Raw genomic sequence first — 26,722 nt, forward strand, 5'->3', positions numbered from 1 at the left:
GGGGCCCAGAAAGTGCTGAGCCCTGCCCAGCAGGTGTCAGAGAGCTGCCCTGCCCTGAGGCTGTCTCCACGAACATCTCACGACCTTCAATGTAGCCAGATTGTGGACAGGCAAGGCAGTCCGCAGTCTGGAACGGGAAGCGGCTGGATCACAGAACAAAGGGGACTTTATAATAGTTGTTTCTTTATAAAAAGAACCAAAACATGATGAAATTTTAATTTTCAATGACGTTAGCCAATGAGTAAACAAGTCCTTTATTGTTCTCATAGTGTTCCTTTTTTAAAAAATTTCATAATGAAATATAATCTTAAGTAAACGGACGAATCCATCAGGACTCAGAGTGTCCTTTAGCCTTAACTAAACATCCTGGGAGGCAGTCAATGGGCTGGATCTGCAGCTTAGCAGTTCTGCTGTAAGCTCCACCCTCCGGACAAGGTGCCCAACTCCTCTGAGCCTGTTTCCACACCTGCAGGATGGGAGCTAATGGGCATGTTGGGAGGTTCTGGGTGTAAGGAGATGTAAGGAGGGTTTCCTGCTGCTGTCACCATCCCTACTAGCTTGCAGCCCCTCCTGGAAGGGAGATTAGGAGCAAGTGCTTGTGCTGCAGTCAGGGAGAAGATGGGGCACACCAGGGCATGCGCCCAGCAACAGGCTGTCAGGGGGGCACCCTGGCTAGAAGCCAGGCCTCTCCACGGTTCCCTGAGCCAGCATCCCCAGATAAGCATGGGTGCGCTCAAACTCTGCAACAGCTGGGGCCAAGGAGATAAAGCCCAGTGCCCCCTGGAGAGGAGGCGGCTCTGGGCTGTGTGTGGATGGCTCATGCCACAGGCCCGAGCTGGAAGCCTCTTCTTCTTTAGGTTTGTGTCTGTGTCCCCATCCTCATCCTGCTGGAACAAGACCCACCTAGCTGGCCGGCAGGGGCGTCCAGCTCAACCTCAGCAAAGGGGCTGGGATCCCAGGTCTGCACTAGAGGCCTGCCCCTCCGGCTCCAACAAAGTCACCATCTCTCTGTCAAGGGTCTCCTGCCTGCCTCCCGCAACGGCGCCCCCTGCACCCTCATCCTCACATCGGGTGTGCCTCAAGGGCAGGAAGTGCTGCCCAGTGAAGGAAGGAAGACCCCTCAGCCAGGCCTCCTCCTCTCACCTCCTGGCCTCAGGGAACACCTGGTTACAGTTAGGAGCCCAGCTGTGAGTTCCAACTCCAGTGCTGGCCCGAAGTGGGCAGCTCAGTTCCAATTCCTCATCTGCAGACCTGAAGGGCAGCACATTCCCAAAGGACCACAAGCGTGGAGGACACTGGCTGGGTACAAGATTGATGACGCACAGTGGCTCCCCACCACCTGTTGTTTCTTAGGACCACATAGGGTAGCGACTCTGGGACCATCCCTGACCTGGTGCATGGTGCATCTTGGGGGGGGGTCCCCACCCACCAGTGTGACTCGAGACACCTCTCGATCTCTCTGCTTCCTCATCTGGGTGGGACCCTCATGGTGCCCACTTCACAAGACATGGGGGTACAGGAGAAGGTGCCCTGAGCAGGGAGAGGAATTCACTGCTGACGTGGGAAATTCACCCACGTCACAGCCACCTCCTGGCCCTGGCGCCGCTGTTTCAGGGAGGGTGGTTATCTGAGCAGCACCCAAAGGCTCCTCCCCAGCCTGATCTGACCATCTCAGTCTCTCGGTCCCCTAATCATCCACTTCCTGGTAATTCTTCCCAGGGCCAGGGCTGTCTACTGTTGGGGTTCTGCCCCCAGACCTGACTTCTCCAGACAATGACCTCAGCTATTTTCTGCTAGTTTTACAGCCTCATGTATGCAATGCTGGCTCACTCACAAGGCTTCCCTTGAAATGCAAGGGGAGTCTGTTTTCATTTAAAAACACCAAACACACAATTCCAAAAAAAAATACCAAAATCCACTTCCGTCCCCAGCTGAGGGTAAAACCCTGATGGGATTTTATCAGGCTGGGTGACGAGGGCTTCGCTTCCTTGATATTTTGTGGATATGGATGACAAAGCCAGCACTGATCCTGGCCAACAAGAGCAATGCGTAAGCACCAGTTGTATACTCAGACTCATCCCATCATTGATTGCTCTCAGCGCACCTGGGGGTGGCAAGGCTGACTCTAAGCCCCTCACTCCCACTCCCGACTCACGGTTAAACACATCAGAGGAAGGTGGTGACGAGCCCAACAGAACCAACCAGAGCTGCAGCATCTGGGTACCGGCTGGCCTCTACTCATCAGGAAATCCATCCCATGTCTCCAATAAAGTGAGCCCCCAGGGGGCTGCAGCAATGGACCCCACCCATTCCCAGGCTGAGGCCCCGCAGGAACCATTTTCCCCCCACCCTCCGGAACAGAAGGCAAGGCAAAGGAGAGGGGGCAGGTAACACCTGGGAGAGGCAGGGCCCAAGGTTAGGAGCCCCAGAGCCTAGAGCCTCACGACTGAGTCCTAACAAGAAGCTGCTGTTTGGAGGGCTCCTCCAACAAATCTCTTTGAAAAAGAAGGTGCTTTCTATATGCAGTTTTAGGATCCTCAGTAAAAAGGGACAATTTTGGGGGCAAAGACAGTCTGAGGCCTATGAGCACTGCTGCCTCACACAGGTGGGTTCCGGTTGTCAGAAACTGGCCCAAGGGGCTGAATTGCCAGGCAGATGAGTGTCATTTGCCCTACAGCCCTGACTCAGTCCCCCAAGATGGAGAGCCAGTGGCTGGTAGGCGGCACCGGTTCCAGGAAACTCAGCCAACCTGGTCTCCCTGGTGCACTCAGGGCAGCAGCTGGTACCAGGCTAGGAAGCAGCGCCCACAGACCACTGCGACTGAGGCAGGCCCAAGATCCAGGCCCAGGCAGCCAGCCAGCTAGTCTGCTGACGTGGAGCCTGGCCCCCACCTGTGAGACACTGCAGCATCCACTGGGCATTTGACCCAAAGCCCTGGCTACAAGTAGGCCGGCTCCTAGGACAGCGACCAGTGACCATGATCTTGCTCAGGTACCAAGAACACAGGATGGCGTGGCCCAGGTGGCCGGGAGAACTGCTCCCAACGGGGCTGACCACGGAAAGGGAGTTCAGTCGCCCTGTGGGTTCCTGTCCTCCCTTTGCCTCATTCGCTCAAAGCCACCTGGCACACACGGGGACCCAGGGTTTGGTGGGCACTCAATGGTCATGGGGCTTATTAATCAGCGCCCTCCTCCCTGGCTCCTTGAAGTCCAGATGTCCTCTGGGCTGGGTGCGAGCCCCATCCCCAGTCAGCCCCAACCCAGGCACAGCACCCCCGTGATGGCCTGCTCCTCCCCTTCTCCCTACCAGCATGTCTTCATTTCTTGCCTTAACTCTCTCGTTCCTCCTAATGACCGATGGGGTCTTACACTCCAGGGTGTGTCAGTCACCTGGGGGCCTGAGGATCTGCCCTTGGGACCTGTTCCTAGGGATGCGGAGGCCGCTGGTCTGGGGACCCCACTTGGAGAACCAGGGGGTGGCTACACGCATGATGCATACGTCACCTTTACTGGGCTCTAAGAAAACAAACTTGTGTGACCTGACAGCCCAAACCACATGAAAAGGATGGCCTCACTTCTAGGATGGACTATGGTAGAACACTGAGCAGCTCAGTCGACAGTGGCTCCAGACCCACCCACGGCCCCACCGCCGGCCACTGAGGGAAAATAAAGCAATTCCCAGAAGCAGGGGGTTGTTCAGATGGGACCCCAGTCTCCCGAGGGGCAGAGGGAAGTGTTCCAATTCAAGAAGCCACTGCCCATGGGAGAGACAAGACATGAGATGTCAGTCCCAGGGGGGACGCTGGCTCTCAAGCTCCGCCCCCACTCTTGACTCACTGATTTTTGCAGGAAAAAAATGAGTAAGCCAGCATCACATTTTCAAATTCCCTATGATCCTCCCTGGAACATGTGTTTCCATATTTTTCTTATTTTTAACTGGGGCTGGGTTACATCCAACCACACAGAGTTCACCCCAGCCCAGGGTGGTGGTGTCAATGAGCGTCTGGAACAGGGGTGACATATTCATTTCAAAACATGCCAGAAAGAGACAGATTTAGTCAGCTCTGAGTCCTGAGGTAAGCAGGAGACCCCACAAATAATGACTGCTCTCTTAACTGGGCTCTTCCAAAGCAAGAGTCCTGGAGAACAGGGAAGTTCCCAAAGGGACCCTTAAACCCAAGAATAGCTAGGACTAACAGGAGACAGGAACAGCCCCTGGCTCTGAAATCCTCAGAGTTCATGCTGTGTGACCTTGGGCAGGTTACTAAGCATGTCTGAACCTGTTTCCTCATCCACTAAATAGGAATACTGCTGCCTGCTCTGTGGCTGAGTTATACAAACAGTTTGGCACCCCATCAAGGATTAGGATGAATCTGATTGGTCACTGCTAAGTGTGAAGATCTGCTGAGGACAGATAAGGCAGTGTGTGCAGGGGACTCAGTGGTTTAGGAGTCTGCGTCACAGGCTAAATGCAGACACATGTGTACATCTGTGGCCTGCAAACCCCCACCCAGACCCCAGACCCTCTGTTCCTCCAGCAGTTATGCTAATAAAAAAAAAAAAAAGGAGAGAAAACCTTTAGTTGCTCTACCTGAGGGGTGAGAGGACTTGTGTAACATTCAATCCAACACCCGTATTTGATAGTTGGGGTAAATGGAGCGCAGAGAGGCTGTCCAACTTGCTGAAAGTCACACAGCAGCCATCAGGAGAGCGAGGCCATGCCTGTGCTGTGGCCTCTTGACCAAGGTCTTCAACCCTGGCTGCCCATGAGAAGTTCCACAGCTCCCTGACCTGCACTGTGCTTCCATTTGCTAGGTCTGGGAAGACCTGGGTATCAGTCCTAACCAGGTAATTCCAAGGTGCAGCCAGGGCTGAGACCCACCAATGAAGGCGAACCCTGTAGGGCCCCACCCATCATAAACTTGACTGAGATGCAAGTCAACTGGGCACCCTTGAAGGGGAGGGGATGAGTGTGTGGGGGGCACTGTCCCCCATGTCCAAACCAGGCTGGTGTTTCATAGTGGGGCTTTGGACAGGTGTCTACTGCTCTCTGGGCCAAGGGTTTCTCATGTGGGACTTGCAGGGAGCAGTGCCCATGAGTGCCTGCCCCAAGCACCCCAAGATGGCAGGCCAGGGCCCCCCAGCTTCTCTGCCTGCATGCCCCGTTAAGCACAGGGCCTGAACACATGTGTTCATGCGTGCCTCCCTCCTACTAGATGAGGCCACCTCAGAACAGGGCCCAGTCCCCATTCTGCACCATAGCCCCAGTATAGGGTCTTCATATGGACCGGACAGCACTGGACTCCCCTGAGCCCGGCCATCCTGGGAAAGAGTGAAGGCTGCGAGATCCCTCCGTCAGGTTCCGGAACGGGCTCACTGCAGAGAAACCCCTCCCTGTATAACGGGGACACTCACGACACCCCTGTTTACCTATGATCAGGCTGGACATAGACCCTCACATTCCCACTGCCTCTGCAGTGATGACCTGAATTGCCCATCCCCACCAATCCACTGGAACAAAATGCTCGTTAACCAAAATCTGGTTCGACCTCTCTCCTTCCCCAGGCCCCTGAACTGGGCCCCCTCAGCCCAAGCAGATAGCCCCCGTCCTGGAACAGGCCAGGCTCGTGGGGAAAAACCTCCTCTACCCACCACCCTCCTGGCTGCCCTCATCCCACACCCATCTCCAGGCCTTTTTCTCAGCTCTGAGAGGGCCTGAAAGAAAAGCCCTCCCCAAGACCCATCACATACAAGTACAACTACGAGGGCATCCAGACCCACCGGAAGTGGCTGCAACCAGGCCCCACCTTCTCCCGCCACTGTGCTTGGCATACCTGCAGCCTCCTCTCGGCACCTGGAGGGGCGGTGGCTCTAGGTCCCCCAGGGCGTTCACGGTTCCCCTTGCCAGGCACACCTGCTCTGCTGTGTTTGATTCCTGGACAGTCTCTTCAACATCGGACCCGCCAGGATGGGATGGCCTACTGACACACCCTCTGCAGGCACGACCCACCCACCCCAGCCCCGCTCCGGGCTCTGAAACAGAGCACGTCCCATAGCCCAAGACTCAAAGAGCTTAAGGGACAGAGCTAGGGCCCCACTCAGGCCTCCTGCAGTGGTCCTGGTCTTTTCAGCGGATCATGCTAACAGGGTCCCCCACAAGGGAACCAGGTGAAGACACAGCCAGGCAGCGCACACAGATAGGGACAAAGTGCTGGGTTGGCCACGGGGTCACAGTGGGCCACAGGGCTCACGTCTGCCAACGGTGGCCTTGGTTCTGTATTGGCTATCCTTTGAGCAACTCACAGACGATCAGGTCTCAGCAGCGACAGATGTCAGCCAGCAACCAAGGTCAGAGTGACTCAGAGGACGGATCGGGTTGCGTGTATCATGCTCCCAGAGCCCGAATGGGAAGTCAGTGCTAATTCTTCACACAGCGGGCAAAACCCACTTGCGGGGAGGGTAGGCGCAACTCTAAAAATGCCCTGCCTGGGATAGCCCACTCTCCTGAACAAAAGCAAGAATTCGGCATCCTGCTGGGATCGCGGAAAGAGCTGGGTGGGGACCTCCCGCCATGATGTAGCTGGGACACCAACCGTCAGAGCCAAGAAGCTGATGGGCCGGGCAGCCGTCCTGTTAGCGCGAACAGGTGCACTCTGGGCAACTCCCTCGGCCACAGTCCAGACAAGGGTCTGGGAAGGTGACACCAACTGGGAGTGTGGTATCACATGGTACCCTGGGTCCCCAGCACATGCTTTGAGTCATGGAGGAGGGGACAGAAACTGGAGGCCAGTGTGGCCACAGGGGCAGGGCCTGTGGCAGCTGAAGCCCGAAGGGTGGCTATCAGCCCACCCTGCCCTGGAAGTTTGTTTGGAAGGTGATTTTCATAGAAAGATGAAAGGTGTATAAGGAGTCTGGTGCCCCGCAGTCTGGGGGAGAAGCACTTCCCAGGAGTCCGGGACAGGGACGCACCTCAGGTCCACATGTATCCTCACCCCAGCCAACCAGATGCCTAGACGCTTGACACCCGCCACCTTCACCATTGACGTGGCTGTGTGTCCCCACACGGCTGACGATAAAAGGCCGTGAGGGAGGGCACCCAGTCTGCGCTCCCGGCTCACCTCTCCCTCTGTTTCCCCAGCCATAAAATGGGGATGCCAACACTGATTTCACGCCAGCTAGAAAACGTCGTTTCTGTTATGATGGGGTCACCTCTCAGGGCCTAAGGGGGTGGCTTCCAATCTGGGCCTGAGTATCCCATGACCACACAATTTGGAGTGAATGTGCCTGGTACACAGTTCTAGGCAGAGCCCGCACATTCCATGGAATTATCAAAGGGAACCATGTCCTGGGGGAAAAAGGTTAGAAATGCTGGCCGGCATCTCCCACCTCCATGGGGGTCACATGCTTTTGTGAAGGACCCAACAGGCCTCAGCCCCAGTCCTGTGACTCCTCCTGACTTGCTCTGGCGGCCGGAGCACTTTCATGTCTGGCAGACAAGTCGGATTTCAGTGCTAATTACTGGGCTGACGTCTGCACTGAGCTCATGGCTGCCGATTCTGGGGTTACCAGCTCTTGGAAACACCCAGAAGCCTTTGCCGCACAAATCAAGGGGCTCAGCCATGGAAGCTGGCAGGCAGCCAGGCACCTCGAACCAGGTGGGAGTTGTTCCACAGGCCTCACTGTGACAAGCCAGGTTGGGGTCTCGGGGTTACAGTGGTGGACATGTCGTGTGGTGTCCCACACCCCCAGGAGTATGGTCACCGCCTGGCAGTGATGGAGACAAGCCAGGGGGCTAGAAGAAAGGGGGATGGGGTGCTGCCATGGTCTCCCCTCCCTGCTCTGGTCATCACCCCAACTGATCAACTTGCCTGCAAGTCAGCTAGCCACGGCTCACCCCACATACACCAAACCCACACCTCCTCTATGCCCTTCACCCCCACCTCAGGAGCTGACAGCAAGCTGACATTTCTCTCCCCACCCTCCAAGAAAGCCCGAGGCTAGCGGGACTGACACACGTGTGACGGGCACCTCGTCAGCTCAGACCCCAACAGGAAATGCCGGCATGCACCTCTCTCTTTTTCCCTCCTTTTCTCCTTCCTTCTTTTCTCTAAACCAGAAAAGAGCAAGTTCTGGGGCAGCTTGAGATGTTACAGGTAAACACCAGAGGGCAGTGTGAGGAATAAGTCACAGCCACCTGGGTCCCCATGTGCCACCATAAATACACCATGGCCTGGAGTGCTCACAAATACCCAGGCAGGGCTGTGACAAATCCCCATTTCATGTATGTTTATGGGCCCGGAGATCCCCATGAATTTCTTGAAACAGAACACAGGTCTGTCCATGTGCTCAGATAGGCTCTTTACCTGACACCAGGTAGAAAATATCTCAGGTCATGGGTCCCCAGAGGAACAACAGCTAAGGAACCCTTATTCTGCACCCATGCGGATCTGCCTACGTGGTGATGCGGGGCTAACTCAGTCTAGGGGAGCCTTGGCTACCTCGTCTGTCTCCAAAAGGAAGAAAGTACTCTCCAGAACTCGGGGTCGGGGGGAGCACCACACAGGAAGGGTACCCAGTGCTCAGAGTCCCATTCTCGGCCACCAGCAGACTACCCTAAGGGCTGCAAGTAAGTAGCAAGTCTGAATGCGGGGGCTGTCCCAGCAAGCATGGTCCTACCCTCCACCCAACTAGGAGATGGAGAGAGGAAGGCGGATGGCCAGCGGTCTGCACCCACTTCCCTAATACCTACACATCCTGGACAGGAGTGACCGTGACTCAGATAGGCTCCAAGTCTTTTCCACGACTCCGCAGAGGGAGAAGTGGGCCGGTTCAGACCCCTTCTTTCTGAGAGCTTCTCCCTTGAGATAAAGGACCAATTAGGCCACAGTTATGTTTTTGAACCACAGCCGCTCCCACCTACAAGACCCTACCCTGGGCCGGCCCTCACCTATGCCTCCAGCCTGGGCCACTCCAGACACCGCTGTCCCATTGTAGAGAAAGTGGCCCAGGGAGGAAGGATAAACTACCCAAGGCAAACCCAGCCAGTGAGAACCTACCTCCAGCCTGAGTGACATCTGCCGCAAACGCAAAACCCCAGCTCACCTGAATTTCAAGCAAACGCTAACAAGTTTCTGTTAAGCAATACATAACCCATGTAAACCTAGTCTCATACCAAATTCCACATGGCTGTGAAGAGAAAGTTATGGAGCTAGCTTCTCACCTTTATGACGCATTAAAAAGGTGAAAACACCAGAGCCACACCAAGAAAGGGCCCATCTTGTCATCTCTGTCAGACCTACAAGGAAAGGAATTCCCCCCTTCCCCCCATTTATACTGTCTCCAGGATCATTCTAAGCACCAAGGCCAACCTGTTTCACAACACGATTTTTTTAACAAGCAGAAAGAAACTTGTGGGACATGCCCAGGGGACTGAAAAGATCAACCGGCACAATGAGAACTATGCTCCAGAAGCCACGACACACTGCTGGAGAAAAGGCAGCCCCAGGGCCCTTTCATAAAGCACCAGCACAGGCTGCTGCTCGGCCTGAAAGCCACGCTGGGACACACACCTACGGCAGAAATGGGCTCCAGGAGGAAAGCGGTGTAGAGCACCCTTTCTCGTCTTAAGGAGAAATTTTAGAACCCAGCTTTTGTGCAGTAATTAAGGGACACTCAGGAACTTTCTGTGGCTTTTCACTGCCTTCTCAAAAGCCCCCTACAAAGGCAGGCCCCCTCCTTGGACAACCATAACCTTTCTCTGTACAGCGTAAAAGCAGCCATGCCAGTCCAGTCGGCTGAGTTCTGTCAGCCTTGGATAAGCCATGTCCCTCTCCAGACGGAGTCAGGCTCTAGACTAGCGCTCACCCTTGCAGACAGCACATCTCTGTTACTAAAACCCCTCTTTCCATCAGAAAAACCCCTACATGTACACACACGTGTATCACATTCACAGGGGTGGTTCTGAGAAAAAGAGCTATGAAGGCTGATGAACACGTGGAAAAACGTCATCCTCACTCTTACGGAGAGGGGTGCTACTGACATGACCCTCCCAACGGGGCCCGCAGTGCTGCAAGTGACCTGGAGCACTGGCCAGGGCACATTCATGGTAGCCCTTCTAGAATCTGTCTGAGGACTTCCCTACTTAAAGCCAAAATTTAAAGAAATAAGGGATCCATTTTTAAAGACTAGAGAGGGGGCCCTTTAAAGATAATATCTATTTCATTACATATTGAGCCCAAACATTGTATCATAATCTAGCAATGATGAAAACTGGACAATTAAAATTCTTCTAATGATAAAACAACCCAACAAGTCATCTATTTCACCTTTAGAGGGGCTTTTCCTTACTCAGCCCAACGCATCATACCATAAAACGCTCAGCTCAAAGCTCACCAGAAGCCGCAGGCTTTCTTAGTCTCAGGCACGTTAACCATTTTTATGACTACTCCTAGATGTGGACCAAAGATCTCCCAAAGTTTTTTGGGAGATCGCTGAGATCTCCCAAAAGGCAAACACTGTCCCTTCACCTGGCATGACTGCCTGCCTATTCAGGGTCTCAGGAAAGTATATGATTTCAGGCAGCCAGAGTTCTGTATTGAGTTCTGTCTTCTGGATACGCCACTTTCCAGAGCGTCCCTCTGGCCTGCCCCCACACCACAGTGAGGCTGATGCAAGAAACTCAGTCCACAAGCCCAACAGCACCAGTAGACATAGCCAGGCGGAAGCCACTCCAACTGCCGAGTCCCTGAATTTCATGGCTAGGACCATGAGTGTACCCTGCTAGCTCTGTATCTATTTGCACAAGCGAGATTTGACACAAATCTTCAAATCAGGTGGCAGCTCTGAAAGCAGGCCACTCCCATGTTGCAAGCCTCCCTAGAGTTTGACCAAGGGTTAGGTGGAAAAACTGCCAACGGCTGAAAAGAAAATCACATGGCACATAGTACAAATGATTTTTTTCTGAAATCCCACAAGAAAACTTTGCAAAGCAGCAATTCTCTATGGCCTGTTTCACTCTTGGATGAAGAATATACCAGGACTGTGACCACCAACATACCAGAACTATGGCTACCAACATACTAACACCATAGTGTCGTAGGGAGACTGTCCCATGATGGGGACTGCGGCCTGACCGCTGCCAAACCTTTGTGCTAGGTCCAGCTAGATCTGGGCCAGAACAGAGATTCCATCCCATAAATCCCCTCAGAGACGGTCCTCCCTATGTCCCAGACCCCTCCCTTATGCCCCAGATATGCTGGTTCCTGGAACAGGCCCTTGCCCTCCCCTGGGCAAGTATGCAGTGTTTTCCCCTTATCTGGGGTGGGTCACACTCCAGTACCCCTATCCATCCTGCCCTATCCTATATAATCCTTTAGCGCCTGGCACGTGGCACGGATATCCATGTTGTTTTGCCACTGTCCAGAAGTGCCTGGTATATAAGTTCCCGTAATAAACTCTTGATGTAATGATGGAGTTGTGAGCCTCTTTCTTTGGTCTCTGGGAAATTTTATGTAACATGTATCCAACAACATACCAGACTGTGACTGCCAGCCAACACATCAGGACCATGCTCACCAACATACTAATAACATTGTGCCCACCAAACATTAGGACTATGGCCAATGGCTGTTTGTCAGAACAACATGGGACCCCCCCAAACCCATCCCAACACAAATTTAATCAGCAGTTTTATTACTATGGTTTTTGTATGAGTCAGCCTCTGCCAATTCCTGTAAGGTGGTTTGAAGAGCTGAAATGAATGAAAGTTTAACTACAATTTCTGTCTCCATAAACAGCATTGGGAAGCTCCAACTGGAAATTCACATTTTCAGACACCACGGGCATTGCGGAAGATATTACTCAGCTCCAACGGATCTGAATGGAGCAGGTGGGGAAGTGGAACACCCGACCCAGCTTGTGTCACTGCGGAATTCCCAGGTGATGTGTAAACAAATAAATGAGACGCACGTGGGTTCTGGGACCACTGGCCTTTGCCTAGAACTGCTGGAACGGCCTGGGGATGCCTCAGGAGGCCCAGGGATGGCCCAGGGCTGCGGGGACGGCCGGGGTTTTGGAATGGCCGGGGCATGAGGCTACGCGGCTCGCCCTCCCCCCTCAGGCCGGGTCCCGCGCCGTTACTCACGCACGCAGAGACAGGCCACGAGCTTGGCGGCCGCTTCCGGCACGGGGCAGGTGGGGAAGAGCGGCTTGAGCAGGTAGGTGGCGAAGACGAGCGCCACGATGTACTGCGAGGAGGGCCGGATGATGAGCAGCTCGATCCAGAGCTTGAGGAAGGCGGGCAGCGAGCCGTAGACCTCGAGCATATAGGCGTAGTCGCCGCCCGACTTGGAGATGGTGGTGCCCAGCTCCGCATAGCAGAGCGCGCCCACGATCGAGAGCACGCCACACACGGCCCACACCACCAGAGCCAGTCCTGGCGAGCCGGCCTCCTTGAGCACGCCCGTGGGCGTCACGAAGATGCCCGAGCCGATGATGGTCCCCACGATGATCGCCACGCCGTTGAGCAGCGTGATGCTGCGCTGTAGGGTCACGCCCTCGCCCCCCGCGCCCCCCGCGCCCTCCGCGCTATCTGCTCGCTGCGCAGCCAGCATCCGCTCCCGCGCCTGCTGCTCCTCCTCCTTGACCGCCGCGGAAGCCGCTGACGCGCGCCGCTTGGGGCCCGCGCCCGCCATGCTGCCGCGCCGCCTGTCGGACCGACACGAGGTGCGCGCAGCCGATCTGAGAGGACTTCTCCCGCGGCTCCGCCACCTCTTTTCTAGGCTGCTGCCCGGCCACGCCCCTCCGCTCGCCAGGCCCCGCCCTGCTGCGCCCCGCCTCCCGCGGTTCGCCTCGTGGCTACGCCCCGCCTCCAGGTCCGACCCTCCAGGCCCAGCTCCTCCATCGCCCCTTTCCCGGCGAGGCGCCTGCTTGTACCTGCCGCTCCGCCCAGCTTGCCCGTGGGCACCGCCCAGCCCCGCCAGCCCCGCCCCCTCAGCGCTGGTTCTCCGCGCACGTGCTGCCTGGCCAGCCTGGAGTACTGTCCCGGCCCCGCGTGGTTCCGGGAGAGTGGCGCTGTGTACAGCGCCCTCCTCACCACCTCCCGCGTCGCCCCAGCCCTACTCCTGCTGTGGTCCCGAACGCACACCTGGGGACCCCCGCCGCCCGTGCAAGCCGGAAGGCGACTCAGGCTGTGTAGCAGGGCCGGCCTGGGGCCACAGCACAGGAAGGGTGGGATTTGGGGTGACCCCTGACATTGGTGCTTAGAGAAGGCCTGCCTGCACCCGGGGACCTGGGAGATATGAAGAGGATCAAAACGGCCCCTCTTGTAGGAAGCTCGTGGTCCAGCTGGGGCCTGGTTTACTGAATCACATGGCTGAGTGAGCCGAGCTCAGAGGAGGGGAAACGCTTTAGTTATATTCTGAGCTGATTCCTGGGCTCAGAAATTCCTAGTTTATCCCAAGGGAAATCTTACCAAAGAACAGCATTCAGGGGCACACAACTTTGAGAAGCAGTGACTCGGCCTTTGGGAAAACAGGAATTTGCATGAGCTCAGTCAAATGAACAAAATGGGAGATTCTCAGAGAGAGCACCCTGAGAACCCCAACCCCAAATCTAGTTTAGCCTGTTATTCTTGAAGAACCTGAGAGACACCTTAGGTAGTAAGGGTGGCCAGGTAGCCAGAGCTGAGAGTCAGAAGTCAGAGAGGGAGTGGAGTACAGGATGACCAGCCACCCTAGGTCTGGAAGCAAGAAAGAATCCAAAATACTTGCTGATTAAACTGACACGTGCACAGAGAAAAAACTTAACGGAGTCTGGATTCGGGGAGTTTAGTCAAAGCATGTCATTTCTGGACCTTCCACACCCCCTTCCAGCATTCCAGCCATTCTCCTGGAACGTTAGAACCAATCAAAATATTGGCAGCCAGAAGGCACACAACACAAGTACTATTAATACAATAACTTGCAAGATGTGTAAATTGGTGGCTTGGGGTAATAAGAATAATCCCTTCACTCTTCTTCTCACTGTCCTTTCAGAAAGTGCTGTTTGGCAGGAGACTGAGCTGTAGTGACCAAGCAAACTTAACAGAGCCCTTGTTGGGTACCAGGGACTGTGCTGAGCCCTCGAAGTGCAAATTCTTATTTAATAGAGTAGGTGCTGTTATTAGAGCCATTTATGTAGACAAGGAAACTAAGGCTTAGCGGAGAGATGTAACTTTGACCTGTAAGTGAGCTGAAACCACATCCTTCTGATGACCCCTGAACCTATGTGTACTTTTAGTTATTCTCCCACCCTTCTTTCTGTGCTTTATTCACCTCTAGACTGCTGTTAAGTTTCTGTCATTCATAGCAGTTAAGACTTGACAATCTCAGGAGAGATTTCATTTTGCAAGGAAGGAGACCATTTGCCAAATCTCTAACAAGGTCCCCACCACCTCCACCTGGATTCACGCAGCTGACACCCGCAGGGTGTGACCCTTGTGCTGGCCACTACACCGGGCTCCTGGCACATGACAGTGAATGGGACCTACAGCAACAGGGATGTAATCAATAATCACACATGGAAGTGTAAAATTACAGCCGTGATAAGCCATGGATGCTCAAAAGGTACAAACTCCCAGTTACAAGATAAATAAGTCCTGGGGATATAGTATACAACATTGTAACTATACTGTTAAGGGCCCAGAGAGCTAGTCAGAAGGAACTGGGTTGGCCTAATCCTGCTTTCCTGGAGTTGAGAATTAACAAGGGAGGTGGAGAGAACACATGTGTGCTTGGAATGTAGGTGCCTCCCATGAGGGGCTCTTGGAAAGCTGTAGGAGACCTTAATAGCTGGAAGGGTGACAACATCCCAGGAGCGTTTTCAAAGTCCTACGGGATCCCAAGATCCCACTGTTTTGCCACCACTGCCGATTGATTTTCATGTTATAACGTCCTAGATTTGCTCCTGCAATTTTGCTTTGTGAGGTATGTACCTGACTTCCCTGATGGCAGATTTAGCCCTGAGACGCTGTACCCGGAATCCCGCTCTAAAATCTTAGCAAAGAGTGCCATCTGCTGGTGAAATGATTAAGAAGCTTTTTGTTCTTTATACCGATTCTATTCAAAGGCTCCCTCAACAGTGGTCTTTTCAGCGCTAGTCAGTAGTTCATTAAAAGTCGTGTGATTTATTCTCACCAGGGCTGGTGGAGAGAATATCTTGAACATTTCTGTAGGGGGAAGTTTGGGAGTTTTCTGTCGAAAGCCTTAAAACCGTGTGTCCTGTCTGGCCAGCAATACCACGTCCTGGAATTTCTCCAAGGAAATAAAGAGTGTGCTGTTTTTTTTGCTTCATGGTTACTTCTTAAAGCTTTAAAATATAATAGCCAATATTGGAAATGAACCAAACGTCCGACAGATTTGCTTTGGTAAATGTTGCTATATTTGCATGGTGGAATACAGTGCAACATTTAAAATCAAGATGTAAAAGAATCTTTTCTGGAAAAATATGTTTGTGATCTATCATGAGTGAAACAACGGCATAACACATTCCGAGGTCCCATTTGGTGGACTCTTGGGGTGCTCTAGCTGAGCTGGATTTTCACATCGATATTTTGAAAACTGCCATTTTGAAGGAGCAAGCAGTTCCTCTTTCTTAGGGAGGGCGTAACTCAATCTCCAGGTTGCTGCCTCTTTGGGGAAGGAACTGGGAGGATCAGCCTTGAAGAAGCTGATCTGCCCTGGAGGGAAATGTACATAGTGCTTCCGTCTGGCACAGCTGCATCTCTTATAGGGGTTGTAGGTTGTAACCCCTTTTAGGAAGCCTCTTTCTTCTGCTTGGAATCACAGAGGCTGTGGGGCCATCTTAGGAGAGCAGAACATGTCACAGGCCCTCCAGCTGCCAGAAGACAGGTTGGTCATTGGGCCAGTATGGTAGCTGCTCTTTTTAAGCTTTTCTACCCACTTTCTAAACTCTCCTCTGTTATCTCTGAACCTTCGGTGATTTTCACATTCCTGATTGCAAAATGGGAGCTGTAGGAAATGAGGAGGGGAAAAATGGTGAAGATGCTCAAAAGGTACAAACTCCCAGTTACAAGATACATAAGTCCTGGGGATATAATGTACAGCATCGTAACTATACTGTTAACAATACTGTCGTGTATATTTGAAAGTTGTTAAGAGGGTGTATCTTAAAAGTTCTCATCACATGAAAAAAATGGTAGCTATGTGAAGTGAGGGATGTTAAGTAGACTTATTATGGTGATCATTTTGCAATTTTATGCAAATAACAAATCATTATGTTGTACACATTAAACGAATACAATGCTATATGTCAGTTATAGCTCAATAAAACTGGAGCGGGGGGAAGGAAACGGGGGGAGGGGGATTTCACGGCAGTAGTATAAACCATGGGCTTGGAGTCAGGTCTCCTGAGTTCTCACCTGGACCCCACTGCACACCTGCTGAAGGAACTGGACCAAATCCTACCCCTCTCTGGGCCTCAGTATCATTTGCTATAAAATGGGAATATGGGGACAGTAGCACCTACTACAAATGAACTAATACATGTAAAGCACTTAGGACAGTGTCTATAACAAAAGAACAACTCAATAAATAGTAGCCACTAGTGATAGTAACAGCGTCTATAAATGGCTGCAAAATTGATTAAATATATACCAAAATGGTAATAGCAGCTATCTCCAGGTGGAGGAGGGTTACATATAGCAGGTCCTCCAATAACATCATTTCATTATAACTTTGATGAGATGCTCTAAAAGCTTAAGTCTTGTTTATATCAATTAGCCCATAGTAAAATAGGTTTCACGTCAAGCCTCAGAACCTATTGACGATGTTAAGTGAGGACTTACTGTATAAAATTTTTGTTTTTTATATTTCCGTCTTTTCTAAATTTTCTGTGAGCATCTACTCCCTTTACATTGTTAATCTGAAAGGAAATTTACCCACAGAACACGCAGGCTGCCTCATGGTTTTGCCTCCCTTTCCATCCGAGCTTCACATTACTCTCCTCACCATGGTTTGTGTCTCTTCCGAAAGTAGGACTTTGTGTAAAGTCTCCCTACCGGTCATCTGACTTGGTCTCTGACTGCCATTTGTAAGAAAGGGCAAACTCTGATGTTTTTGGCCTTGTGGAGTAATACTCCACAGAGCATGGGAGTATTACTTAATAGAGAAAAAGGGGGAAGTTGGGATGGGCGGGTATGAGTAAAAGCCCACTGGAGGACAGCAAGAGTTCAAGGTGGCAGTGGCTTCTTATTGGCTGACAGTGTGGTGGTTTCTCATTGGCTGGGCTTGCTGGGTAGGGAGAAAAATCTTCTGAACGCCTGCCAAGGTATGTGAAGTAAGCTTCTTCCTGTCACAGTTTGTAAAGTGAGCTACAATGGGTGGTCCATGCAGAGAGCTCCCACCTCAAGGGACTCCACTTTGAATGAGGTTTTTCTTTATTTTCACATACTCATTGGCGACCCTGCTTTTGCAGCTGACTCAGAATTGCACTTACTTAAATGTATGCAGAATGGCTAGTGGTCTGGCTTTAGAAGGAAGCTCTAGCAGTGTGACTGTATCAGTCAACCTGTGCCTCAGCTTTCACACCTGCACAATGGGAAGTAAGTGTTTGATGCTTAAATGAGGTAAGACAGATATAATATCTCATAGAGCGCCAGACCAGAGAGCTTCACAGCTTGCCCCCTCCAGCTAGGTAAACTTGGGTTACTGTTCTGTCTCCTCTGAAGCAACCACAATAGAGCAGCAAGGTGACAGAGTTGGACGGGGTGGAAATTAGACAATTCTTTGTTTGCTTTTGCAGCCTGAGTTTTCTGGATGCTCAAGGTTGTGGTTTTTATCACCCTGCAAAATTCAGGAGTGATGGCCTGAATATTTATAGCCCTGTAAGATTCTTGCTCTTCTTTTGAACTTATTCTTCCCAGGAAAATATGTCCCTAATAAATCCTTTACTGATGTGGAAGCTTGCCCCCCATCATGTGGCTACCCTGCTAGGTTTGTTCTCAGCCACATGGGAGAAATGTCTGTCTTCTTTTCACATAGCAAAAGTCCTTTTTTTCTTCTGGTAATTTGTTTTAAAAGCCATGGTTTTATTGTGCTCAGCTGTTAGTTTTTCCTGTCTGCATGCTTGAAAAGGTGGGACCGCCCTTAGCAATATCCAAAATTAGGTTCTCTCTCGAGCAGATGTGTGTGCACAGTGTGGGGGTCGGGAGTAAGTATCGCTGGAATGTGCCACCCTGGCATGCGGATTATTTCTAACTAAAATCAATTAAAGCCCAACAAACTCAGGAAGAGTTTTTTACTTCCCCTTTTTCTTAAAGGGATTCAGACAGGAAAACCTGCTTCACGAAGGGAACCTCGGCATCATTACCTTAAGCATTTTCACCCTAACATTAGGAAGACTCCAATCATGTTTACTAGATTATTCTCTGTGTCCCATTGTTTCTGAGTTGCCTAGCACAAATTTACCTGCCATGTGTGTTCAGCATTTCCTCAGTTATAGCTGTAAGTCGCCCATGCTCCCTTCTGAAATCTAAGACTCCTTTCCCTCCTTTCTCCATTGTCCAAAATGTCATATATACCCAATGTTGCCTCACTGTCTTTGGAATTTTCATGAGTATGTGAACAACCCCTCTCCCCCTCCATGCACACATATTAAAATTTTGATTTTTTCTCGTTAATCTGCTGTATGTTTGAATTATTCAACCAGCCAGAAGAACAAAAGAGGTAAAGGGAAAGATTTCCAGGCCCCCAACAATTTGTTGAGCCAGTCAGGAGCATTACTGGTTGGGACACTGCTGGCTTGGAGACTGCTGCTGCTGAGAAATCGTGGACACCTGTCGGTAGAGGTGAGCATTATTTTTGTTTGCCCTGCTGTCTCTCTGGTCTCTTTCTGTGGGGTTCTGTGGAAGTTAGAAGTGGTGACAGGCTTTTTGTCTCTTCTAACTTTAGACTGGCAAGAGAAGGCTTTCGTGAAGCTAGTTTCTTGGGCCTAGCAACTCCTGGGTTTTTCTTATTGATCCTTTCCTCCCAGAGGAGGTCTTTTTTTTTCTTTTCTTTTCTTTTCTCTTTCCTGTGTCTGTGTCTTTCGTGTCCTTTGTCATAAGAAGGAAATACCATCGGGATAGTAAACAGGCATAGACTCCCTGCAAGCCTGTTGTTTGAGCCGGCTGGGGAGTTAAGTGGTTCTCTCCAGACTAGTGTCCCTTCAGACAAACTTTGCTGTGGGTCCCTGTATAAAACCCTAATGAGGTTTTTCCTTCCATCTTGTTCTGTGTCCTAAGAGTGTGGCTTTGTGACCAGCAAAAATATTCTTCTCTGGCCTCCACCGTCTGGAAGATGCACTTATGGGGTGCGCCAGGTGGTCGGTTGAGTAGACTAGGGTTCCAAGTGTCTCTTTGTCTGGCTGCGCCAGTTCTCAGGGGGAGTTTGTCATAAGGGACCCTAGGCCGTAAGGGGCCTTTGTTGTCTAAACCTTCATTGCTTGTTAGTGCTGGAAAAATCCCATTGCAGAAGTGTTACTGAACAGAAAGAGTTCGTCCACCCAGAGCCAAACACTAAACCCAGGGCCAAACACCGAACACCGAGAAGTGCAATGGAGAACGATTGGCTATTTTATCATGAATGGCGCCACCCAGGAGAAAGGGAAGCTAATGCTCACAAGCCTGAACTCCCTGAGAGCATGTAGGTTACAGATTATATCAGGCAAAATCACAAGACACCGTGGGTTAGGGCGGTTGGGGTCATGCTGGGAGCTGACGGAAGGTTAGGTAAGAGTAATACATTTTCAGATCTTGAGGACAGTTCTGAGGTCAGTTCCAGTGTCCCTCTGTCTGGTTTTGCGGGAAAGTAGCCGGGGGTTGTTCCACCTTAGGGCTCGACAGAAACATAATTTAAGTCAAGATGTTATCTTTAGCCTGCTAGAGGTCCGAACTACTGTCTCCTGTTGCCTCAATGTTTGCGGATTATCTGGGGGAAAGAGGTGATTTTTAGAGCTAGGATTTAAAGCTAAATCGAATCAAAGTCATAAGGACCGTTGGTTTCAGTAGTGCCTGCCCAGTGCCACAAATTAGCAGGTTTGTGGCTAAAGGTGTCTCACATGTTTTGTGAAACCGGAGACACTCTATCCACTACACCATTCTTACCACCTGTGTAACAAAGGTCTGTGGTTTCTCTGACTTTCTTTAGGAGTGAATTTTTGCATCACGGGGGCTGCACTATCTGAGCCCACTCCAGGGATGCCTTTAGGTTCCATGGTAAAGATTTACTCTAAGCCTGGGAAGTTACCTCTGGGTCTTTCCATTAAAAGGCTTATTGTAATGAGCTGCTATGGAATAAATATACTGTTGAGGATCCTATCCACCAGTGGCCAGAAGACAGATCTTTTGAATTGGAAAAGCTTGTATATTTAAAACAAATTTTAGAGGGACAGCTGGTTGGCTCAGGTGGTTAGAGCACAGGACACAGTGCTCATAGTACCAAGGTTCCCGGTTCGATCCCCGCATGGGCCACTGAGCTGCGCCCTCTGCAATTAGATTGAAACAACGACTTGACTTGGAGCTGATGGGTCCTGGAAAAACACACTGTTCCCCAATAAAAATTAAAAAATAAAACAAATTTTAGAAAGTTCTCATAAATGCCTTATTGGCATAAATGCATTTATGGGAAGATCAAATAGAAAAGAGAATGCAAAGAAGCATAACAGCTAGTTTAAAAGATTCCCTTAATAAAATCAAAGAACAGAAGTTAGACTTAGAGCAAAAATTAAAGAACAAATAGGATGTCAATTCTCCTTCTCCTTCCACATATAGTTAGTTCCGTTTGTCCCCAACTCCCTGTCCCAAGCCATTCAGAAGAACTTTTGGATCTCTGGGCCCCAGATCTAAATGACACCCCCACCCCCAGACCTAGCTTCAGCTCCAGAGATAGATCTCTGACATCCTAAAAGTTCTTCCAACATCCCCAGAAGACCCCTTAAATTCCCAGCGGCTGGTTTTAAACTTCCCTTCCTGTAAAAGGCTTATAGAGGTCTCTAAGGCCTGACCTCCAAGCTAGAGACATCCAGGTAGTTTGCATAAATGCTGAAAGCCAAAAAGTGAATGTAATACAAGGGCAGAAAGGCTCACTTTCCTGTCCCCTTTGATTTCTCCTCTTTTCCAGGACTCTGTAAATAAGCGTTACCAGCTTCAGATATGCATATGAAATGTCCCTTGTGGATGTATCCTGACCTCCTCCCCGCAAGAATACATGTTCCCTGGACAGCAGCTGATCTTTTAAACTATAAAACCCTCTTACCCTCTCTTTCTGAAAATCCAACTAAGTTCAGAGAGGAATTAGAAAGGTTAGTAGCTATTTATAACCCCACACACAGGGACCTGGATTGGCTGCTAAGGGGAGTCATTCCAGCCCATGGTTGTACAGTAGTTATCAGACAGGTCAGATGACCACCTGGAGAACACCCTCCTCATAGGAGGAACAGATGGCCTGACCCTCTCTCAGGCCCTCCTGTAAATGAGCTGGAGACAGCTCAACTAGAAGCTAACATTTAAGGGTTCACAGGAGCGGGTAATGGAGGCCTGTCCTCCTACAGCAAATTGGTCAAAAGTTGAATTATGTGCTCAAAAAGAATGAGCACATCCAAAAGCATCTGTTGTTGAATGTTTTGTAGAAGACTATCAGAGACACACTGCATTAACCCAAAAGACCCAGGACATAGGAATCTTCATTTCTTCTCTTGTGGGGGAATCTTCTCCCTGATATTAAAAAACAAATTCAAAGGACTGTTGTTGGTTGGAGTGGGCGATCCTTAAGCGTGTTGATTGAAGCCACCACACAATTCTATGAAAATAGTTTGCAGGAATGCAGGAGGACAAAAGAATGAAAAGCTTTCATTCTTGCTTTGTAACCTGAGTCTTTAGAAAGACGAAAGCATGACTTGAGAGTAAATTTAAGCCCACTCAGAACTGCCCCCCCCCACATTTGCAGATACTGCAAAAAATCAGGACATTGGAAAAGAAACTGGCCAGCGCTTAAGAAAAAAGTCTAAAAGACAATACTTCTAAGCCCCAGAACCCCAGAAGTTTCGATTTTCTCCTGATGGGCAATTCCCCCTTATAACTGATGGTATCAGCCCATCCTCTGTCGCACCCTAGAGCCTACCATTAAACTTAAACTAGAGGATCAGGAACTGGATTTCTTAATTGATACTGGTGCCACTTTCTCTACCATCCACTCAGAGGGTCTTTTTCTACCTGTCACCCCTGACAATTCAAGCAGTAGGAGTTTCCGGGCAGCCTATTTCATTGTCCCTATCTCAGCCCACATCAATATCCTTAGACCCTCTCAACTCTCAGCAGGTTTTTCTCATTTCCAGCTGTTCACCAGCAAACCTTGGTAGAGATTTGTCATAATCTATAAATTGTCATGAAAAGGGTGTTTTCATTTCTCTGCCTTCAGACCAAGCTCCAAATTCCCTACTTCCTTTACTGGAAATTCATTCTCAATTGAACTTCCCTGAAAAAGTTGAGGTTTATTCCAAAGATGTCCCAGGTAGCCTCCGGGCCACACATGTAAATGAAGTTGGATTGCTAGAGTGCAGAGTCGGTTTGCATTACTAGGAAGAAAAGCCTTTTCCTTCACTAGCCCAATACCTTGTCTCCAGAAATGCAGAGCGAGGAGTTTACCCTAGAAACAGACTCCCTCTTCAAACAGGGTATGTTAACTTTTACTTCCTCACCCTACAACATTCCAATCTTGCCAGTAAATAAAGAGGGTACATTTGATTCAGAGGGAAACCAAACTTGTCGATTTGTCTAGGACCTGAGAGCCATACACCATTCTTCCCACCGAGTTGTCCCTAATTGGCTCCTTTTCTTTCCTCAATTTCCTCAACTGCTTTACAGCAGTTGACCTCTGCTCAGCATACTGTTCTATCCCTGTCCATTCTGACTCCCAGTTTCTTTTTGCCTTTACATTTAAAGGGAGACACTTGACACAGACTCATCTACCCCAGGGATATCGTGAGTACCCCTCAATATTTTTCCAAGGCCTTAAAGCAGATTTAGACTGTAGCCTTTACCCAAGGGTCCATGCTTTTTGGATATGTTATTGATGACCGTTTGCTTTGTAATCAAACTAAGCAGGGAGCTCTTAATAGACTTACTTATCCTTAAAAGTACTAGCTGAACCAGGCCATAAAGCTTCCAGATCTCAAGTTCAATGGGTAAAAACAACTGTTACCTACTTACTTAGGACATGAGATATCTCAGGGCATTTGAAAGCTAATCCCCAAATGCCTTGAGTCCCTTTATCCACCCCTCCCCCTAAAACTAAAGTACAATTTTAGCGGCAGCTGGCTGCTGCTGCCAATGAATTCCTAATTTTGCAGTCCTTGCTAAACATCTGTGTGCCCTTCTCCCGGATAACATCCCAGAGTTTATTTCCTGGCCTTCAGAGGCATTCACCTCTTTTGAAGCTTGAAAATTAGCTCTATTCATACCCCTAGCTCTTGGCTTTGACAAACCCTTTCATTTATACTGCCTTGAAAATTATGGGATTGCTACAGGTGTCTTAAGACAATCTTTTGACTCTCAGATGCCTCCCATAGCACCTTTCTCGTGCCAATTAGACTCCGTGTCATCAGGCATGCCCCCATGTTTACCTGTGGTGGCAGCAGTTGCCACTTTAATTGATGGAGCTAGTACTCTAACACAAGGCTCCCCCATTCACCTCTATGTTTCCCATGCTGTGTCTGCTATTGAGGCAGGTTAGTTAGTGTGACATCAGGCAGTCAGGAATTCCCCGGTAGAGTGGACAAAAGACAATGCTATCTTCAAAGCCCCAGACTTGGAAGTCCCAGACTTGAGCTAACATACTCCTCCCAGAGCAGAGACATTAATTAAGCCAATTAAGTTCTGAGGCAAGTAGGCTGTCTGGAGAAATGCCTCCTCCAGGTTAAGCAGCAAAGTAAATCTAATAAAATCTGTACCAGTAGGCGCCAGTTTTTCTCCCCAGATATGCTAGAAACAGTATAAAAACGAAGCTCTTTGCCTTAGCTTGGGGGCATCCCAGTTTTGGGTACCCCCTCTCACTTTGAGAGCTGTAACTCTTTGATTTAATAAACTGTCCCTTTCTGCAACTCTTACCTGTCTGGTCCATGCCTCCATTCTTCGGTTCTGTGAGACCACGATTCTGGCATGCACAATCACACACATCAAAAATCCTGCTTCAGGGGCCGGCCAAGTGGCGTGTTGGTTAAGAGCTGGCTTGGGACGCCAGAGGGCCCTGGTTTGGATCCCACATATGAGGGCCAGTGACACTGCCCTCTACAGCTAAGATGCTGAACAACAGCTCGACCCGGAGGTTGGCTGCCATGAGTTGCTGGCGATGGCAGGTGGGTTGCCATGGGCTACCCTGTGTAGCCAGCAGCCAGCAGCCAGCATGAGCGGCCAGCAGCCGCAGTGAGCGGCCGTCCAGAAGCCGGTGACTGATCTGCCTCATCCGGGAAGAGCGCAATGATGGTGCCAACTTGGGCCAGTGAAGCAACATCCTCTACAACTAGACTGAAGAACAAAAGGATACCAACTTGTCTGTTCCCCTTCCCCCAATTCCCCAATAAAAATCTTAAAAAAAAAAAAGTCCTGCTTCACTATTTCGCAAGTTCTTAGGACTAGCACCTCCCCACATGGAGGCAACAGACTGTCACCTATGAACAGGCACTTTTAGCCAACACCTCCATCATCTTACAAAGGTGTAATGCCTTAAATCCAACTACTTTACTACTCCTTCCTGATGGTGGCGAGCCCCACTCTATTCCCCATGATTGCCTGGCAACTATAGAAATGGTCTCAAAGCCACAAGAATCTCTCACACATCCCTTTAGATAACCCAGGCTTAGTTTCATTTCGCAATGGCTCCTGTGAACAAAATGTTCAGGGAAACATAACAACTGGTTTTGCCATAGTTCTGCCAAAGAGTAGCCCTGAAGCAGATTCTTTGCCCACTGTAAAATCAGCCCAAGCTGCTGGACTCATAATTCTCACTAGAGCTTGCACTTGAGCAAAAGGAAAAACTGCCAACATCTACACAGACTGACATGCTTTTGGAGTCTGCCATGTTGTTGGCTCAATCTGGAAATCCTGTGGATTCTTCTGCAGGTAATCCCATTGCTGAAGGGCATATAATTGCCGCCCTCTTACAAGCCATTCACCTCCCATCTAAAATTGCTATTGTTCACTGTTCAGCCCATACTAAGGAAACTGATACTGGATCTTTAGGAAACGAGACAGGGCTGACAGAGCCGCGCACAATGTGCAACTCAAAACAGACCTCCTTATCCTTTCTCTACCCGATTTGAAACCTGCTTTTATCCTTGACTGATATTAAGTACGGGGTGAATGTCCCACAACTTGAAAAAGACAAATGGGTACTAAACAATTATCAAATGAATTCTATAATATATTGGGCCAAATGGGCTTCTTATAGCTCCTTTTCTTTTGACTTTTTTGGCTTGCACTTAATATCCCACCAAATGGGACATATGTACAGACAGGGCATAGTTAAGGAACTAAAAGATCATTGGTTTTGCCCTGGGATCTGCAGAACTTCTGACCACTTATTTCCCAGTGTTTTACTTGTAATCTCACCAAACTTCTAGAAGAAATCAGCGTACCTCAGGTAGTCCTCCTAGGCCCACACTGCCCCTGGCGAGACTCCTATACACTTGCCCCCAACTTTAGGCTTTTCTCACTGTCTGGTTATCGTCTGTGTGTGTAGAGGGTGGACTGAATGCTAAACGACTGGACGTGTTGATGCCACCATTGTGGTAAAGAAACTAATAACAGATTATTCCCCATTTTGGCATTCCTTTATGGATTGAATCAGACCAAGGAATTCATTGTACAGCAGAGATAAACCACCTGCTTGCAAAACCTCTGGGGCATTCCTTAAAATTTCATACCCCATACCATCCACAATCATCAGGGCAAGTGGAGCATAAAAATCTGGACATGAATAGGACTTTAAGAAAGGTCTGTCAAGAAACTGGACTTAAAGTCCAGAAGCTTTGCCCTTGGCCCTTATAAAGATCCAGGATACTCTAAATAGGAAGTATGGTTTAACCTCTTTTGAAATAGTATTTGAATACCCAATGCCTTCTAACACCTCTAAACCTTCCACTCATGGATTAAGTGAACACTCTGGAAACTGAAGTGAACGATTTGGTGCTATGACCAGCTCTCTACAAGAACTAACTAGTGTGCTTGAAACATGTCCACAACAGCTAAAAGAAGCATGGCCCCCACTGACTGACAAGCCCTGCTATTCCTTTCCACCAGGAGACTGGGTGTCTTTAGGAAAACACGCACTGTCACCTCTCTGGGAAGGACCTTATGAGGTACTGCTAACCACCTACACTACCATCAAAATTAAAAAAAAAATCCTCCTGGGTCTATGTAAGTCATGTCAAAATAGACCCAGATCATCACTCTCAAGATACCTGGGAAACAATCCCTACAGGTGACCTTAAACTGAGAATTTCCATGGCGAGTTCCCAGGCCCCAGAAGGAGATGGCCCTGCGAATCAGACAGCTTTTCCAAAGATCACAGATCCAGAAACCTCACTTTTACCTACCTCCCACCCCCCTCTAGCCCCTGCGTTTAAGACTCTATTTATACACACATCTACACGCACCTCCACTTATTAATGACCATCCTCCCACTGCAATTTCC

General features: G+C 49.9%; 1 protein-coding gene across 1 annotated transcript in view; it reads right to left on the bottom strand.

Moving 5' to 3' along the window:
- SLC7A5 (solute carrier family 7 member 5) overlaps positions 1-12,727 on the bottom strand; it is a 44,362-nt gene extending 31,635 nt beyond the window's left edge. The window contains exon 1 of the mRNA XM_019635196.1: positions 12,142-12,727. Coding sequence (XP_019490741.1) covers positions 12,142-12,691 — 550 coding nt within the window. The 5' untranslated portion in view covers positions 12,692-12,727. The remainder of the gene's footprint in view (positions 1-12,141) is intronic.
- Positions 12,728-26,722: the final 13,995 nt, after the last annotated feature.

This window comes from Hipposideros armiger, unplaced genomic scaffold (assembly GCF_001890085.2).
Source record: "Hipposideros armiger isolate ML-2016 unplaced genomic scaffold, ASM189008v1 scaffold_19, whole genome shotgun sequence".
Lineage (NCBI taxonomy): Eukaryota > Metazoa > Chordata > Mammalia > Chiroptera > Hipposideridae > Hipposideros > Hipposideros armiger.